Source organism: Octopus sinensis, linkage group LG26, assembly GCF_006345805.1.
Source record: "Octopus sinensis linkage group LG26, ASM634580v1, whole genome shotgun sequence".
Taxonomy (NCBI): domain Eukaryota; kingdom Metazoa; phylum Mollusca; class Cephalopoda; order Octopoda; family Octopodidae; genus Octopus; species Octopus sinensis.
Window position 1 is genome coordinate 1,370,977 of NC_043022.1, and position 19,138 is coordinate 1,390,114.

Here is a 19,138-nt window from a genome sequence, read left to right on the forward strand (position 1 = left end):
GCAACATCTCGACCATCTAGATCAGTGGTCCTAGATCAAAAGTCCTAGATCAGTGGTCCTCAACCGGGGTCCATATCGGCCTTGAGGGTCCATATAAGATTTTGTAATTAAAATGTGTGTCCAGTAAATTGGTTAAACTCCTCCAATACACAAAATATTTTAATGATTTTTTAAATAGAATTAGTAATAATATTTAATTATAAAAATACAGAAGGATTTTTTTGTATATACATTGAAAGGCTATGAAGGTCCAGTAGAGTAAAATAGGGATCAAAGGGGCCCATTGGGAAAAAATTGGTTTATAAACAGTGATGTAGATGTAGGGATTTGTAATACTGAGTCCACCAGCTGACCTACACTACACACTTTATACAAACTGCATGAAAGATTATGCTACATGTTATATTGGTAGACAAGGGTGTTTCTGTGGTTACATGTGTGGCTGAGTCGGTGTTCCTTTGAGAAACAGACTCAGCCAGATTTATCACATGAAAAAGACCCTTTTGTGCCCTTTTCATATGCATATTTGGTGATCGCTCCATCTTCACAGATAATTACTCTCTCCTTGTGCTTCCTCATTGTTTTTGACATTTCTGACTTTCCACCCATGACCTCTCAGGTGACTATTCGGTCCTGATGCAGATCTGCGTTGTTTGAGGCATAGGGACAGATGTAAGTTGTAACCTAGTGGTGCAAGCTTCCAACCAGTTAATTCTGCACACATCACCACCTTTCGGTTGCCACTTGAAGATCTGAGGGCTGCTGCATCCGTTTCGATGTGATTTCTGCCCAAATGTCCAAGTGCTCTGAATGTCAAAGTGAAGAACCGCATAGATGGAACGATGAATGAAGGTCACCACACGATAAAGAAACATCTGTACATCATTGGATTATAGTGGTAAACACCCGTACAACATGAGTACCCCACTCTCTCAATCTCCATTGATTAGTATTAGTACCTGGGCACAGGCAGAAGTGAGATGACCAGCAATCACAAGAAACAGTGTATTTTACATCAAAGCATTCCTTTCCTAGAAGGATGCTGGGACAACAGTTCAGGGTCCCTCACGCCTGGTGGTTTTACTGTGCAAGTGAGCTGGCAGAAACGTTAGCACGCTGGGCGAAATGCTTTGCGGTATTTCACCTGCCGTTACGTTGCGAGTTCAAATTCCGCCGAGGTCAACTTTGCCTTTCATCCTTTTGGGGTCGATAAATTAAGTACCAGTTACGCACTGGGGTCGATGTAATCGACTTAATACCTATGTCTGTCCTTGTTTGTCCCCTCTGTGTTTAGCCCCTTGTGGGCAATAAAGAAATAGGTTTTACTGTGCAACTTGACACCAACCAAGGGTATATCTGCATCCCTGTGCTCTGAAGGAATTTTCACCAGATATGCTAGATAACCCTTTGCTGGGACCCAAGGCAGGACTAAAGGGACTTCATAACCAACACTTTCTCAGCTCATTCTTCAATCTTTATACAATGTATACTGGATGTATTTTGTGTGGTATCAACACTGCAGAGGTTGTCCCACTCATATGATACTCCAGAGAGACTGTTGGTTGAGGCACTCTCCTTCATTGTACCAGTTCAGGAAAGGGAATGCTTTAGTAATGATAACATTTTGGGACCACTAATGTTCTGTAGCTGAAACTCAGACCATAGAACTGGTACTCACATGTGTCATTTAGCTTAGTTTCTACGGCTGGATGTTCTTCCTATCGGCTATCACTTTATGGAGTGTACCGGATGCATTTTCTTGTGGCACCAACACTTGAGAGGTGTAGAAGTCTGCGTCTGGAAAATTCACTTTAAGAAATTTTGGTGTGGAGACAGATGTGCCATGTGGCAAATTTGCTGTATGGACACTGACAAAGCTTATTATATCAGCATTTTTTAAATTGCAAAAAAGAAAAATTATAAAAGCATTAAACGGGTAAGTCTTTATTCAACATCAAACATTAAAAAATGTGTTGGGGTCATTTAAAATGAGATTTCATACAGTGAATTTTCCTATTGCAAAAATGTTTACAGCAAAATTTCCTGTAACCTTACTGGTCTTCTGTGGGATAAAACTAGGGGGACTTTGTAATCCTAAACTTCCTCTGTTCATTTGTGATCCACTTAACATTGTTAACTGGGTGCATTTTCTGTGATTCCAGCACCAGTCACCATGATGGGTGTTAGGCCAGAGGCTTTCTTTCCTATCGCTGGCACTGGAGTGTGTGGTGAGGGGTACCTTGATTGCGTTTATTCTAAAAAAAAAATACCTGTTTGTGTCTTACAGAAGCAGCAGATGAAGCTTCAAGGAAGACAGCAGCTCAATATGAGAGCGTGTGGCAGAGAATGATGAAAATGAATGAGAAATCAGAACAAGAACTTCAAGATCTGAAAATGCAGTTAAATCAAGAAAGGTAAGTTTTTTACTGAAGTTGAGAGGGAATTTGGTAGAGAGAAACTTCAAGAACCCCATCATCATCATCATCATCATCGTTTAACGTCCGCTTTCCATGCTAGCATGGGTTGGACGATTTGACTGTGAGCTGGCGAACCAGATGGCTGCACCAGGCTTCAATCTTGATATATATTTGTGTGTGTGTGTGTGAAAGTGCAGAACTGGCCGGTCTTGTACCTCGTCCACTCAGGTTCCCCTGACTCGTCTCTCCACCTCTCTTCCCTCTTCCTGCATCTACTTCCTCCCCTTTCTCCAACACTAACCATTGTTGCCCAGTCCTTCCTCCTCAGACCATCATTCCCCTGGAATCTCCCCTCTGCTCATTCCTTTCCTGCAGGTGTTGATCTGCAACTGTTTAAGCAGAACATTAATTGCCAGCATGGAAGGCGGAGGTTAAACGATGATGATGATGATGAAGTAGATATATAATTTTAATTGTTGGCCCAAACATGTTGGTAGTCAGGTACCTAGGAGTCATGACCTGGATGTGGCCTGGCTCATTTAAAGTGTAAGAAATTAAGGGCCAAAACATTTGCCCGAGGGGGTTACTGCTCTGAAGTCCAGTGCTATGAGCTGATTTTGGTATATTTACGCTGTTTGTCTACAGCAAGAAATTTTCTCCATGACAAAAACACGGTAAATGGCTTTCCTATGGGTTCAACTATGACCCAAACATATTTGACCTGGTATTGAACCTTGTATTTATACACACCACTCCTTAGTGTTGCCATACTGTAATTTGTTTGTGGGGAGTTGCTGATTAGCGCTATCAGTCATTGTATGACAGTGAGAATACCCTAAGAGAGTCAGTCTCTCTTATCATCTCACAGCAAACCCTGTCCATTCTCTGTGGCTGAAAAGGAGATAATCTCTCCGAAATGCTTACATCCCACAGTCTAGGTAGGTGGTGCTGTGAGCTGAATTTGGTATATTTACACCATTTGTCTACAGCAGGGGTCACCAAAGGGGGTTGGCAAAGAATTACGGGGTATTACAGGGTATGAGGAATTACAATGATAGCCAAGGGGTTGAATGGAGGTCGGCATGCGAAAGACCAGCTGACCCAGATGAACTGTTTCAAATAATCGGTCAGCGCCATGCCCATCCCTCCCGTAAATGTTGCCAATTACAGGGTACGAGGAATTACAATGATAGCCAAGGGGTTGAATGGAGGTTGGCATGCGAAAGACCAGCTGACCCAGATGAACTGTTTGAAATACTTGGTCAGCGCCATGCCCATCCCTCCCGTAAATGTTGCCAATTTCAATAAAACATATTCCAGCAATATGATGTGTTTTCCATATTTTCTGTGAAAACAATTTCATAAAAATTGAAAGTTTAATACGGTATACTCGTACACAGAATTCATTAATTACACCATTTGTCTACAGCAGGGGTCGCCAAAGGGGGTTGGCGAAGAATTACGGGGTATTACAGGGAACGAGGAATTACAATGATAGCCAAGGGGTTGAATGGAGGTTGGCATGCGAAAGACCAGCTGACCCAGATGAACTGTTTGAAACACTTGGTCAGCGCCATGCCCATCCCTCCCGTAAATGTTGCCAATTTCAATAAAACATATTCCAGCAATATGATGTGTTTTCCACATTTTCTGCGAAAATAAATTCATAAAAGCTGAAAGTTTAATACTGTATATTCGTACATGAAGTTTTAAATGTAAAAAGTGAGTCATCTTCAATAGAATTCATTAATTTGTCGTACGTGTATATTTTAGCTGACATTTTAATTGCCAGCGTCAGTACCCGATACGCATTCAAGATATGGTACAGTAGGGTAGGGTATTAAGACATTTTAAATGCAGAGGGTGGTCGATGTAGAAGGAGAAGTGGTTAAAGGGGTCAATGCAGAAGGAAAAGTGGCTAAAAGGGGTCGATGCAGAAGTGGCTAAATTGGGTCGATGCGGAAGAAGTGGCTAAAGGGGGTGGGTGCAGAAGAAGTGGCTAAAGGGAGTTGATGGTCAAAAATATTTTGTGGCCCCTGTTCTACAGCGTAAAACATTCTCCTTGACAAAACACAGCAAATGGCTTTCTTACATGTTCGAATATGCCTTTTACATGATAGCCTTTTACAAGGGGCTGTTGAAAAGTTCCTGGTTTTGGGTGAATGAAAATACAGGAAGATCAGTTAACTATGATTTTATCCAACATATTCCCCTCTCAGATTCACACACTTATTGCAGCGGTCCTTCAGTTTTTCTAAGCCCTGTAAAAGAACTTGGAAGGTTGAGCTTCCAACCACGCCGTTTGCGACACCCTTAAAACCAGGAACTTTTCAGCACCCTCTTGTATTGTGTGTGTGTGAGAGAGAGAGAAAATTAATGAAAGGATTAAATGTATTTTTAAAAATAATTATTTTTCTCCAAAATCTCATAGGAGTTATCTTTCATATTTCCAGGGAAGGCTTTTTAGCTTCTGTGGCGAAATCCCTGAAGCGAGTTAGTGGCAGTGTTTCGAGCACCAATGCATCAGTTGAAGCGGAGAGTCTAGAAGACAGTATGAGGAAGGTAATGTCCAGCATGGCCTATCTTTGCTTCTTGTTCTACCCACCCTGGTCACTCACTCATTTGCATTTATTTTGTCATTTTATAGTTTTCTTTAATTTTTCAAAATTTCCTTTTTTTTCCTTCAACCATTTGTTCCCAGTTCCACCTCCTCCTCTTTCTCCTCATATGTTAGCCAAGGAAGGTAATATCATCTCACATTTCTAGCTCTGACTTCCATTGACTTCTCCCTTTCTTTGGTTTATATTTAATGCTGGTGCTACATAAAAAGCACCCGTACTAGTGCCACATATAAAGCACCCATGCTAGTGCCATGTCTAAAGCACTTGGTCAACACTGTAAAGTGGTTGGCGTTAGGAAGTGCATCCAGCTGTAGAAATCATGCCAGATCAGACGATTGGAGCCTGGGGCAGCTCTCTGGCTGCTAAGCACCTGTCAACCCATGCCAGCATGGAGAACTGATGATGAGTGTGCATCATGGTTTTACAGCATCCACATTCCTCTACTTCCATGTCTCGGATTGTTTCAGCGGTTTATGCAAATTTATCCATCCAGAGGCAGTGTGGTTGATGCCAGTGTCACATAACTGGTACCCCTGCCAGTGGCACATGAAAAAGCACCATTTAAGTGTTGGGCCTCATGGAGGCAATGTAGCTGATGCTGGTGTCATGTAGCTGGCACCCCTGCCAGTGGCACATAAAAAGCACCATTTAATCGTTGGGCCTCATGGAGGCAATGTAGCCAGTGCTGGTATCATGTAGCTGGCACCCGTGCTGGTGGCACATGAAAAGCACCATTTAAGTGTTGGGCCTCATGGAGGCAATGTAGCCAGTGCTGGTATCATGTAGCTGGCACCCGTGCTGGTGGCACATGAAAAGTACCATTTAATCGTTGGGCCTCATGGAGGCAATGTAGCCGATGCCAGTGTCACATAACTGGCACCCATGCTGGTGGCTCATAAAAGCACCCATTGCACTTTTGGAGTGGTTGGCGTTAGGAAGGGCATCCAGCTATAGAAAGAAACCATGCCAAATCAGACTGGAGTGTAGTGCAGCCCCTCAGCTTTCCAGCCTTGGTCAAACCATCCAACCCATGCCAGCATTGACAACAGATGTTAAATGATGATGACGATGATGATGCATCTTCTCCATCTACTATTCCCGAGAGGGTTGTGAGGGTAGAGACCTTGGGCACCTCCTCCATAGGATCTTAACAGATGCAACTGTCATTACAATTTCCAGATGGATTTCCAAGCATGACCAACTGGAACTAAGGATATTATCCAACTGTCTCATTTATGGTCCACTTCTAGGTTTCCTACCAGTTGACTCAACTCGAAGAATCTGTCTTGCAATTCTTCCCTGTGACATTCCAAAGGCGGCAAGCTGGCAGAAACGTTATCATGGCAGGCGAAATGCTTAGCGGTATTTTGTCTGTCTTTACGTTCTGAGTTCAAATTCCGCCGAGGTTGACTTTGCCTTTCATCCTTTCAGGGTCGATAAATTAAGTACCAGTTGAGTACTGGGGTTGATCTAATCGACGTCCCACCTCTCCAAAAATTTCGGGCCTTGTGCCTAGAGCAGAAAGCAATTCTTCCCTGTGACATTCCAGTGATATGTCCATAGTACCTGACCTCTTAATGTGGAGAAGAATTGGCTTGGCCTGGAGAGACTCCCTAAAACTATGGATATTACCCAACCACCTCTGCCTTTGTCTACCCTTAGGTCTTCTGCCAGTTGGCTTGGCTTGAAGAACCCGTCTTGCGATTCCAATCACAGGTCTGTTGTACCAGAGCTATGATGTCTCAGTGCTGAAAAATAGCCATTTGTCCTGGAAGGATTCCTCGATCCCTGAGCTATGCACCTTGTTGAGTAGCATTACTCCTGGGATCCTTTATGGGGAAACTCATTTTCCCTGCTTGTATTTACAATAATTTTCTTTCAGTTCTTATTCAACATAACGACCATAGGTGAGAATAGGCACAAAAACTGAATTGAATGTAGTGAAACTTAATCTTTTAGCATTTTAAACAGGACACATCCTGCCAAAATATTCTACTGGCTTTATGTTCAATGTGCCCAGATCTGGCCTCTTGCACCTACCCTGCAGGGCCATTCTAAAACTAAATGACCACATCATTGAAATCTCAAAGCTATGAGCTAAAGTATGATTAATTCAAAACACTATGAATGAATAAGCATTATACTTGACAGTAATTACGTTAAATATCTACCAAAAAAAGAAAGAAATACAACCTTGTGGCCTATGCCAGGGGTGTAACCATCCCCTTATGCGTACCTTTCCTTCATTGAATACTAAACTCTGCTTGCGAAGACCTGTTGAGGCAAGGGAAATCGAAATCAAATTTGATGACTGGCATCCGTGCTAGTGGAGCGCTAAGAGTACCAATACGAGTGAGATCATTGCTAGAGTAACAAGCTGGTCTCTGTGCTGGTGGCACGTAAAAGGCACCATTTGAGTGTGATCATTACCTGCATCACCTTACTGGCACTTGTGCTGGTGGCACGTGAAAAAACATTTGAGCGAGTCGTTGCCAGTGCTGCTGGACTGACTCCTGTGCAGGTGGTACATAAAAAGCACCATTTGAGTGTGGCTGTTGCCAGAACCTCCTGACTGGCCCTCTTGCCAGTGGCACATAAAAACACCCACTACACTCTCGGAATGGTTGGTGTTAGAAAGGGCATCCAGCTGTAGAAACTATGCCAGATCAGATTGGAGTCTGGTGCAGCTATCTGGTTTGCCAGACCTCAGTGAAATTGCCCAACCCATGCCAGCATGGAAAGCGGATGTTAAACAATGATAATATATATATATAAATATATATATATAATATATATATATATATATATAATATATATATATATATAGATATAATTCAAAACATGTCTGGATTAACCAGTTGTGTATGTATGTATGTGTGTACATATATATATATGTATATAAATTTAAAAATAAGGATAAAATCTTTATAAGAAGTTAAGTAGTTTTGACTGCAAAAGTCCCTTCTAGCGTGCAGTACCTATGAATAATAGTACCCTCTATATAATATATATATATAATGGAGAAATTATACAAAATGTATAAATGGATGATGAGTAAAGCATTGGCACAGTTTTGACGTGGTTTTTACAGCTGGATGCCCTTCCAAATGCCAACCACTTCACAGTGTGGGCTGGATGCTTTTTATGTGGCACCAGCACTGGCAGAGTCAGCAAGTAACTCGCAAGACAAGGAATTATGAGAGGAGCAGGGGCACTTGAAGAATTGTCTAGGAATCCCTAAGTCGGAAAAAGTATACATTTGTATATTTGTCAGTAGAGTTGGTATATAGTAGTATATCATGTGATCACGTGACCGACCAGACCATCAGATGTTGTTACACATCGCTGGTCACAATGCGTTCGCATTGTTTTAGCCTTCGAATGACGCCACCCCGCTGGCTAAGCGAGCAGGCCAACAGAAGAAAGAGTGGGAGAAAGAGTGGTGAAAGAGTACAGCAGGGATCACCACACCCTGCCGGAGCCTCGTGGAGCTTTTAGGTGTTTTCGCTCAATAAACACACACAACGCCCGGTCTGGAAATCGAAACCGCGATCCTGCGACCACAAGTCCGCTGCCCTAACCACTAGGCCATTGCGCCTCCATAGTAGTATATAGTAGTGCACAGGCGAGGCTGGCAACGGCTACGAACGGATGGTGCTTTTTGTTCTTAAGAATGTTATGTTGTAGTTTGTTTGTTATTCATGAGATTCTATTCCACACGTTTCTGTCACATTCTTGAACATGACTAACTTGAAGAATGTGATATAAACAAAAGATTTTTCCACGACAGCAGAATGAAATCTCAGGTTTTGAATAATGCGTGTTGTATGTGTATGTGTAGCCACCTGCTGGCAATTTTTTTATGACTTCTAAGGGAGAATACCCAATCTTTCTCTGCTATTTTCACAACTATGCTGCGTTTGAAATTTACTTTTTTGTCTGTAAAATATATGTATGTGTGAGAGAGTGTGTGTTGATGTATGCAGGGGATCTGGTGTACCCAGACTGCCTACATACATTAATGGATATATATATGTATGTGTGTGTGTGTGTATACATATACACTACCAATACCAAGATCATAACAGTTTTATCTGAAGATCACAATGGCATGAAACTAGTCATAAGATAAACTCTCAGGATCAGTTTTAATAAAACACTACACACACACACACACACACACACACACGAGGGGGTACTGAAAAGTTTCTGGCTTGGAGGCCCACCCTGCTGAGTTCTTTTACAGGGCTTAGAAAAAACTGAAGGACCACTGCAATAAGTGTGTGAATCCGAGAGGGGAATAAGTTGAATAAAATCATAATTAACTGATTCTCCTGTATTTTCTTTTACCCAAAACCTGGAACTTTTTGGCACCGCCTCATGTATATATATATATGTGTATATATCATGCTAGCATGGAAAGCGGACGTTAAACGATGATGATGATGATATATACATATATATATATATACAAGAGGAGGTGCCAAAATGGTTAACCATTCGACTAATATATATATGTAAATAGTAAGGGATTACCCTAAACATTTACCAGTTCACTCTCAGTGTAGGTCTATGTAAAGCTGTGTATATATATATAAAGTATTAAAGGTAATGCTATGCAGCTTCATAATAATCCTTATTATTATTGTTGATATTATATATATATATATATATATATATATATATAGTAATCCATTTATTTTTTTGCTTTTTGTTTTATCATATTTTATTCTTTGACGCTTTTTGTTAGCATATTTCTGTTGAAATACCTGGGTTTTGTTTCAGTTTTCCAGTTAACTTTGAAAATAATAAAGGATCTAATAAAATAGCTTTGTCCTTATTAAGTGATGTTTGGAGCATAAATCAACATGACACTAACTCTGATAGAAGGTTTTAGCTTTTGATCACTTGAAAACAAAGAGTTCGTATCCTAGAGTCAGGGGCAGTCCCAGGTGGGTTAGGATCAAAAAGGTTACATTAAATTTTATTTTGCTACAGTAAACTAATTTTTGCATGTGTTGGTTATTGTAATTTTTTTTTCTTTAGTTTATAATTTTGAGGACACACCTTCAACATGGCTGGCCTGAGAATTGGTTGGGTCTAAAATTAAGGGGTTTTCAGAATTGTTGGTGTAAATGCCTTTATGTATCCTAACCTTAGATTTTTCATCTTTGCAAGGCAACAGTTATTATTTTCTTGCTTCAGTGCTAACACACACACACACACACACGTATGTGTGTATATATATAAGTATATATATATCTTGTTTCAGTCACTAGACTGTGGCCATGCTGGGGCACTGCCTTGAAGAAATTTTACTGAAATGTGTCAACCCCAGTACTTTTTTTAAAGCCTGGTACTAATTTTATTAGTCTCCATTGCTGAACTGCGAAGTTACACACCAACGTAAATTGTCAAGTGGTGGTTGGGGACAAGGACAGACACGAGGATACACACACACACAACAAGCTTCTTTCAGTTTCCATCTACCAAATCCACTCACAAGGCATTGGTTGGCCTGAGGCTATAGCAGAAGACACTTACTCAAGGTGCCACACAGTGGGACTGAACCTGGACCCACATGGTTGGGAAGCAAACTTCTTATCAAACAGCCTTACCTTTTTGTGTTTGGTTTGGAAGATTCTTGATTTGAACTCGTGTTTTGAAACATGTTTTGCTGCATTTTGTGTTGGTCATTATGCCAATAATAAATACATACACACACACTGGTTATATATCACTTCTTTTATTATTATTAGTTGGTGTAATGGTTAACCAATTGACTAATAATGATGGTAAAACAAATTAAATTGAACCTATGTATGTGTGTGTTTTATTGGCATGGTGATCCTCCCTGGATGCAACAATATATATATTCTTTTATTGTGTCAGTCATTTGACTGTGGCCATGCTGGGGCAATACTCACATGCTACCATCTCTAACACTTTCAACTACTCATCTACATACACACACACACATACTATCATCATCTCCATTTTCCCACACTTGCATGGCACCTAACCACTTGTTGCTGTCCTTTGACCCCGAGATTAGATTCCAAAGCTTCTTCCCATGTCTTTTTCGGTCTTTCCCATCTGCGGGTCCTTTCTGCCTTGATTCCTTGGCATCTCTTTACACAACCGTTTACAACTTTTACTTGTTTTAGACATTGGGCTGCGGCCATACTGGGGCACTGCCTCGACGACTTCAGTCCAACAAATTGACACCAGTACTTTTGCTTTTAAAGTTTCATACTCATTCTGTTGCTATCTTTTTGCCAAACCGCTAAGATTGGGGACATAAACAAACCAACACCAGTTGCCAAGTGGTGGTGATGGTGGACAAACAAACAGAAAGACACAAACACATAGATATATACATGTATGTATACTTTCTCATACACACACACATGGTAAGCTTTCACACATTTTCTGTCTCTGAGATATGAAACTCACTCACAAAGCTTTGACTGGCTTGAGTCTGCAGAAGACATTTGCCTAAGGTACCATGCAGTGGGACTGAACCCTGAAGATGGTAACTGAGAAACAAACTTCTTACCAAACACCCATGCCCTTGATATAAATCCATCACATGTCCATATGAACTTGGTCTTCTTTTTCTTGTGTATTACTTCTGACTTGTGTATTATTTCTTGTTTTCTCTATAAAAAACAAGAATTTTCAAACTCCAGTCAGAAGCAAGACAGTTAGTTGCAGCATAGTCTTACATCTTTCTATCTCACTTAACTTTTGAAAATCAGAAAAATCTGTGAAACTGGTTAAACCTTTAAAAATAAAACATCTAGAACTCCCCAAGTGCATTTTTCAATTTTATTTACACACACACACACACACACACACATATATATATATATGTATATATATATGCGGAGGCGCAATGGCCCAGTGGTTAGGGCAACGGACTCGCGGTTTCGATTCCTAGACCGGGTGTAGTGTGTGTTTATTGAGCGAAAACACCTAAAATGCTCCATGAGGCTCCGGCAGGGGGTGGTGATCCCTGCTGTACTCTTTTACCACTCCTCCTCTCACTCTTTCTTCTGTTGGCCTGCTCGCTTAGCCAGCGGGGTGGCGTCATTCGAAGGCTAAAACATGCGAACGCATTGTAACCAGTGATGTGTAACAACATCTGATGGTCTGGTCGGTCACGTGATCACGTGAACATAATAATAATATAATATATATATATATATATATATATTATATATATTATTAATAGACACAATACCGTTTTTATTGTTACTAATAGTTTTCTGTATTGAGAACATGTCAAATAATAAACATGTGTAACATCTCCATGCAGTCATCAAGCACAAACCACATAGTGTAATAGACTAAAAATTGAATGAGAGAAGAAACGTGAAAAGTTGAGAAGGAAAGTTAAAAAGCAGAAAGTGATAAAGTAATTAGAAATAAGTAGAATGGTAAAAGAATTATCTCCCTTAGACCTTAAATTATAAGGCTGGAAAAAAGAGGGACAAGTTAATCAGGTAATGGCAGAATTTTCCAGTCCTTCAAAAAGAACCTAGGCATATGTTTATAACTGTTATGCCATGTGGGCAGTGTCTGATGATTGTACTAGGATGCCAGGTATGTTAAAAACACTGTTTGGCATGCTCTCAGCATATGAAACTAATAGTAGCACATAAATACATATATTATGTTTATCTCTTACCAGATGGAAAACTATTTTTTGTTGCTCTTACCATCACAAAACAGTACACTATATATATATATATATATATATATATATATATATATATATTATATACTCACTTATCAGTGTGTGACACCTCTCCTTGCCATGGATTCACATTTTCAAGAAAATGAGAGAAACAGTGTTTCACATTTGAACTTGGAACAATGTTGACAACAGGTTTAAGTGAAATTTTTCCTTCTACTCCTGCACGTCCTCTTAGTTCATTAAATCTTTTGTTTCCTTCAACTACCCCTATCACCTCATCTTTTTGTTATTTTACTGGTCATGCTGGGGGCACTACATTCTAGAGTGGAGGCACAATGGCCCAGTGGTTAGGGCAGCGGACTCGCGGTTTCGATTCCCAGACCGGGCGTTGTGAGTGTTTATTGAGTGAAAACACCTAAAGCTCCACAAGGCTCCGGCAGGGGATGGTGGTGATCCCTGCTGTACTCTTTCATCACAACTTTCTCTCACTCTTACTTCCTGTTTCTGTTGTACCTGTATTTCAAAGGGCCGGCCTTGTCACTCTCTGTGTCACGCTGAATATCCCCGAGAACTATGTTAAGGGTACACTTGTCTGTGGAGTGCTCAGCCACTTACACGTTAATTTCACGAGCAGGCTGTTCCATTGATTCGGATCAACCGGAACCCTCGTCGTCGTAACCGACGGAGTGCTTCCACTACATTCTAGGGTTTATATCAACCCTAGGGGTTTGTCTGGTCTGTTTTATTGGCCTTTTCATGTGAGAAAAGTGATTTTGATCTGAACAAAATATCAACACCATATTTCTGTTTGATGTACCAGTTCTGAGCCTTCTTGCTCAGAATTCATACACAAGCCATAGCTGTGTGGTTAAGAAGTTAGTTTCTTAACCAAATGGTTTCAGGTTCAGTTCCACTGTGCGGCACTTTGGAAAAGTGTCTTTTCTGTTGCTCCAAGACAACTGGTTCCTTGTGAATGAATTTGGTAGATGGAAACTTCACGAAGCACTTTACTTTGTTTGTCAATATTTACATTCAGTGCTTTGCAACAAACAGTAAACTTTGTTAATGATTCTCTGTCAAGGAATCATTCATTAACTCTGCGTTTTTAATGATGTGTGGAATAAAGAAATCCTTTTCTTGAAAAACAGGTAAGGGTTAGTGACAGGAAAGGCATCTGACTATAAAACAAAACAATACCTAAATTATATATATTTGTCCAGGTGATGTTAGCTTTGAAAACAAGTTTTAACATGAAAAATTGTGTGTGTTTAGCTTTTATCTTTTGCTTGTTTCAATCATTAGACTGTGGCCATGCTGGGGCACTGCCTTGTAGAATTTTTAGTTGAATGAATTGATCCCAGTTCTGTTTTTCTTTTTGCTGAGCTTATTACTTATTCTATCAGTCTGAACCACTAAGTTATGGGGACACAAACACACCAACACTGGTTGACAAGTGATGGCTTCTTTCAATTTCCATCTGCCAGATCCACTCAAAGGCTTTGGTCAACCCAAGACTATAAAAGACTCTTGGCCAAGGTGCCTTGCAGTGGGACTGAACCATGTGATTAGGAAGCAAGCTTCTTGCTACATAGCCATGCCTGCATGCATGCACGCACACACACACACACACAAATGCACCCAGTGCACACTGTAAAGTTATTGGCAGTAGGAAGGGTGTCTATATATATATATAAAAAAAAGGCGGCAAGCTGGCAGAATCGTTAGCACGCCGGGCGAAATGCGTAGCCGTATTTCGTCTGCCGTTACGTGTTCTGGGTTCATATTCCGCCAAGGTCGACTTTGCCTTTCATCCTTTCGGGGTCGATAAAAAAAAGTACCAGTTACGTTCTGGGGTCGATGTAATTGACTTAATCCCTTTGTCTGTCCTTGTTTGTCCCCTCTATGTTTAGCCCCTTGTGGGTAGTAAAGAAATATATATATATAAAGAAAAAAGGGGTGGCCATAGGAACCACGCCAAGACTGAAATATTGTAATGAGACATGGTCCTTTAACCTCTCAGAACCTGTAGAACTCTTCAACCCTTTCCCGCATGGAAATTGAACCTAAAATAATAACGATGGGGATGACATGTGCATCAGGTGTGCTTTTCCGCAGCTTCCATCTCCCTAATTTCCTCCTTAAGATCCTCTGTAAAATGTCGATGTTTCTTTTAAAAAATTGTTCTACAGCTTTTAATGGTGTCATGCAATCTTAAGAAGATCTGTGTAAACCTGAAGAATTTAATGGAATGTTGTTGTTGTTTTTTTTTTCCCTTCTGAATAGCTACAGACATGATTTTAACATGACTCGCTCACAAGAAGAGCTTCTCAGTTACTCCCTGTCTATATATAAATATGTATGTATACAAATGTGTGTGTATATATGTACATATACATAGGCTGGTACACATACAGTCACACATACACAAATCTCTAACTGTATATGTCCGCTGCCTCTCTGTCTTTCTCTGTCTCTTTCCATATGTGTGTGTTTGTGTGTGTTTATATATATATATATGTATGTATATATCTTGAAATGGCAATCTGTATGTTTTATTGAATGTGGATGTATTTTAGAAAGCCCCATAACTGCAGTTTTCATCTCGAGAAAGCTTTACACACAGACCAATACCACAATTGTGTTGCTTTGTACTGTATATCCATATTAAGTAAGATATATAGAATGCTATTTTGAAACAGGTAAAACTACTCTTTTGTTGCCAACAACAAATATATATATATATATAGATAGATAGATAGATAATATGGGTGGCTAATTCATGGTTTTACAACCTAAGGTAGAAATGTATACAACAAAGTGAACAAAGGGCACTAGTCAGCACTAGTATTGCTAGAAATAAGAGTCAAAACAACTCAATCACAGAAGCACTATCTTAATGAGCTGACAAGGGAGACAACCTCCCTGTCTGCGACTGTAGGAAGATAGTGTTTCTGTGGCTATTGAGTTTTTTTGACTCTTATTTCTAGCAAATTTCTAGCAATACTGGTGCTGATTGGTGCCCTCTGTTCACTTTAGTGATGTGTGTATATATAAGTAAAACACAAGAAAAAATCAACAATGCGAGGACGTGGTACATGCAAAGTATTAACAGATGCTCAGGGAAGGAAAGAAAGGTGGTTTTACGTTTCGAGCAAAGCTCTTCGTCAGAAACAGAAGACAGGAAAGTCCAAAAGAAAAGGAAGACAGGGGAAGAAATTCAACAATCCGCATGTAGTTACATTTTGAAATGTGTGTGTATTTGTGTGTATATATGTATATATATATATATATATATATATATATACACACACACACACACACACACACACACACACATACACGTAAATGTTAAATGATGAAAATGGGTGCTCAACGCTGCGTTGGTGGATAGAATTTCTTTATTTGTGTATTAAGGCTACCATTGGTTTCACGTTAAGAATATATATATATATATATATATATTATATATATATATATATATATATATATATATATAATGTAAATTTATACAGCATGAAGGTAGGAAAAAAAAAAAGATTTAATTCTTTCTGCACCGGTACCAGCTTTAAGTTGCTGGGTTTTCATTCATACACTATTATATAAAAATCATTTGATAGACAATTACATAAATAAATATGATTCAGCAACGACTGTGCTTCATCAAGTAGAATGCTTTTTAACGCACTGCCAGATCTCTTTGTGTTTCCTCTCTCATACGAGTAACTGCTGTAGCAGAAACACGTGTAGGTCGTTATAACATGCTGTGCATAACTATAAAATATATTTTGCGGATGTACAAGTTCTCTGTATTCTTTATAATTAACTAGCAGTATCGCCCGGCGTTGCTCGGGTTTGTAAGGGAAATAACTATAAAGCATTTTTAGAGAGTTATAGCCAAAAATAGCAAAAAATGCATTAAAAATGGAAAAATATGATGGTAAATTTTTTTTTAAATCGTTGACTCATCGTAGACATTTTTAGAGAGTTACTTCCCTTTAAAAAATATGCATGGAAATGGAAAAAAATGATGGTAAATTATTTTTAAAATCGTAGACTCATCGTAGACAAGCGCTAATACTCAGAAGGGCTCGATATGAATCACGACTATAAGATACCTGGTTTTGGTTAAACTGCATCGCAAAATGTGGGAGTAGTTAGGAAACTACTAAACTAGTTAGGAAACTAGTTAGGAAACTACTAAATCGGAGTAGACAGACACACAACTTCACTTTTATATATAAAGATATATGCTCCAGACAACTTTTACCATCCAGGGAAGAGTACACAGACTTACCCATCAGAAGAATTCATGGAGTGACTAACAAATTGTAGTGACAGATGTTAGACATTGATTGTTGTGGATAGCCATTAACTGGAACCTAACTGAGGGCTAATACTGTATCCGCTCGCATATTTCCTTCTAAACTTACTTTTATGTCTACACACACACACACACACACACACACACACAGATGAAGACACATGGCTTAGTGGTTAAGGGTATTGCACTCACAATTGCGAGATTGTGGATTCGATTCCCGACCGGGCGTCATGTTGTGTTCTTGAGCTTAGCACTTCCTTTCACATTGCTCTGCGACCATTTCATCATCAGACATGTGGCATATGGTGCACCTGTACAGGTAATGTTGGTTTGATGGAGGGAAGGAGAGAGCTTATGTGGACACAAACATTTGATCACTATAAACAAATCATCTGTGCTGTGTGGTTGTTCGGTAAGAAATTGCCAAACCCTCATATGTTGTCTAACGATGGAAGAGTCCATGATATATATATATACACATACACACATGTACATTATATATATATCTTTTATCTTTTACTTGTTTCAGTCATTTGACTGCGGCCTTGCTGGAGCACTGCCTTTAGTCGAGCAAATCGACCCCGGGACTTATTCTTTGTAAGCCCAGTACTTATTCTATCGGTCTCTTTTTGCCGAACCGCTAAGTGACGGGGACATAAACACACCAGCATCGGTTGTCAAGCAATGCTTGGGGGACAAACACAAACACACAAACACACACGCATACATATATATATATACATATATACGACAAGCTTCTTTCAGTTTCCGTCTACCAAATCCACTCACAAGGCATTGGTCGGCCCGGGGCTATAGCAGAAGACACTTGCCCAAGATGCCACACAGTGGGACTGAACCCGGAACCATGTGGTATATAATATAGGTAGTTAGATTAATCCCAGCTGTTCTGCTTGAAGCCCATCTGCTTACTCTGTTATTACAATCCTATATGTAGTCTCAGTTGCTGCTTTACATTCGTCAAAATACATATTAAAATTGAGAATTATGGAAATATTATTTACAGAGTTTTTGTATAACAACACAGGAAATTGGGAATGTTTTGGTGTTATTTACTGGTGAATAAATAATGCCAAAAAATTTCCTGTTTGTTATATATATATTGGGTTGCCTGGAAAGTTCATGCTGATTTTTAAAGGAAAGAAAAAGGTCAATAAAAATTTGCCATTACATTTTTAATTAACCAAATATGAACCATTTTGTTGCACAATGCCTCTCCATCTTTCCTTTAACTTGAAAATACCCTCTTCCCAGAATTGAGGTGGTTTCATGGCAAAGAATTCATCAAGGTATCTTTTTACGTCATCCAAGGAATTGAAATTTTTGCCATTAAGACTATTCTCCAGAGACCTGAATAAGTGGAAATCCGAAGGAGCAATATCTGGTGAATATGGAGGGTGGGGTAGCACATCCCAGCCGAGCTGCAGCAACTTTTGTCTGGTTCCCAAAGAAGCATGTGGTCTTGCATTATCATGTTGGAAAACAACGCCCTTCAGTTGGCCAATTCTGGACGTTTCTCTTGAATTGCTGCTTTTAACTCGTCCAGTTGTGTGCAGTATTTCTCAGAATTAATTGTCTGGTTACTTGGGAGAAGCTCATAGTACAGAATTCCTTTCCAATCCCACCAGACACAAAGCAAGACTTTTTTAGGGTGAAGACCAGCTTGTGGGGTGGCTAAGGGTGGCTCATGTCGCTTACTCCAGGATTGCTTTCTCTGAACATTTCGGTAGATAATCCATTTCTCATCACCTATCACAATTTGCTTTAAAAAAGGCACGTTTTCATTCTGTTTATAAAGCGAATTACAACTCATGTGGTACCCAAACATTGTAGCGATTTGTGTACCCAAGCCAGGTGCTTATGAACGACGGATTCTGATAGGTTGAGGCTTTCTGCTAATTCTCGGGTTGTGCAATGTGGGTTATTCTCAATTAATGACTTGATTTGGTCATCATCTGTAGTGGATGGTCTGCCTGATCGCTCTTTGTCAATAAGGCTACAATCTCCAACTGGGAACCTTGCCGAACCACTTCTGTACAGTTCTTTCGGATTAAGAAAT

At 39.8% G+C, this 19,138-nt stretch overlaps 1 protein-coding gene and 1 long non-coding RNA gene across 4 annotated transcripts in view; one reads left to right on the forward strand and one right to left on the reverse strand.

Annotated features, from left to right (window-relative positions):
- Positions 1–19,138, forward strand: part of LOC115224754 (rab GTPase-binding effector protein 1) — a 139,758-nt gene that overhangs the window by 39,660 nt on the left and 80,960 nt on the right. For all 3 annotated transcript variants that reach the window (XM_029795647.2, XM_029795649.2, XM_029795648.2), the window contains exons 4-5: positions 2,288–2,414; positions 4,871–4,979. In XM_029795647.2, the coding sequence (XP_029651507.1) occupies positions 2,288–2,414; positions 4,871–4,979 (236 nt within the window). The remainder of the gene's footprint in view (positions 1–2,287; positions 2,415–4,870; positions 4,980–19,138) is intronic.
- LOC118767982 overlaps positions 1–19,138 on the reverse strand; it is a 71,657-nt gene that overhangs the window by 36,385 nt on the left and 16,134 nt on the right. The window lies entirely within an intron of this gene.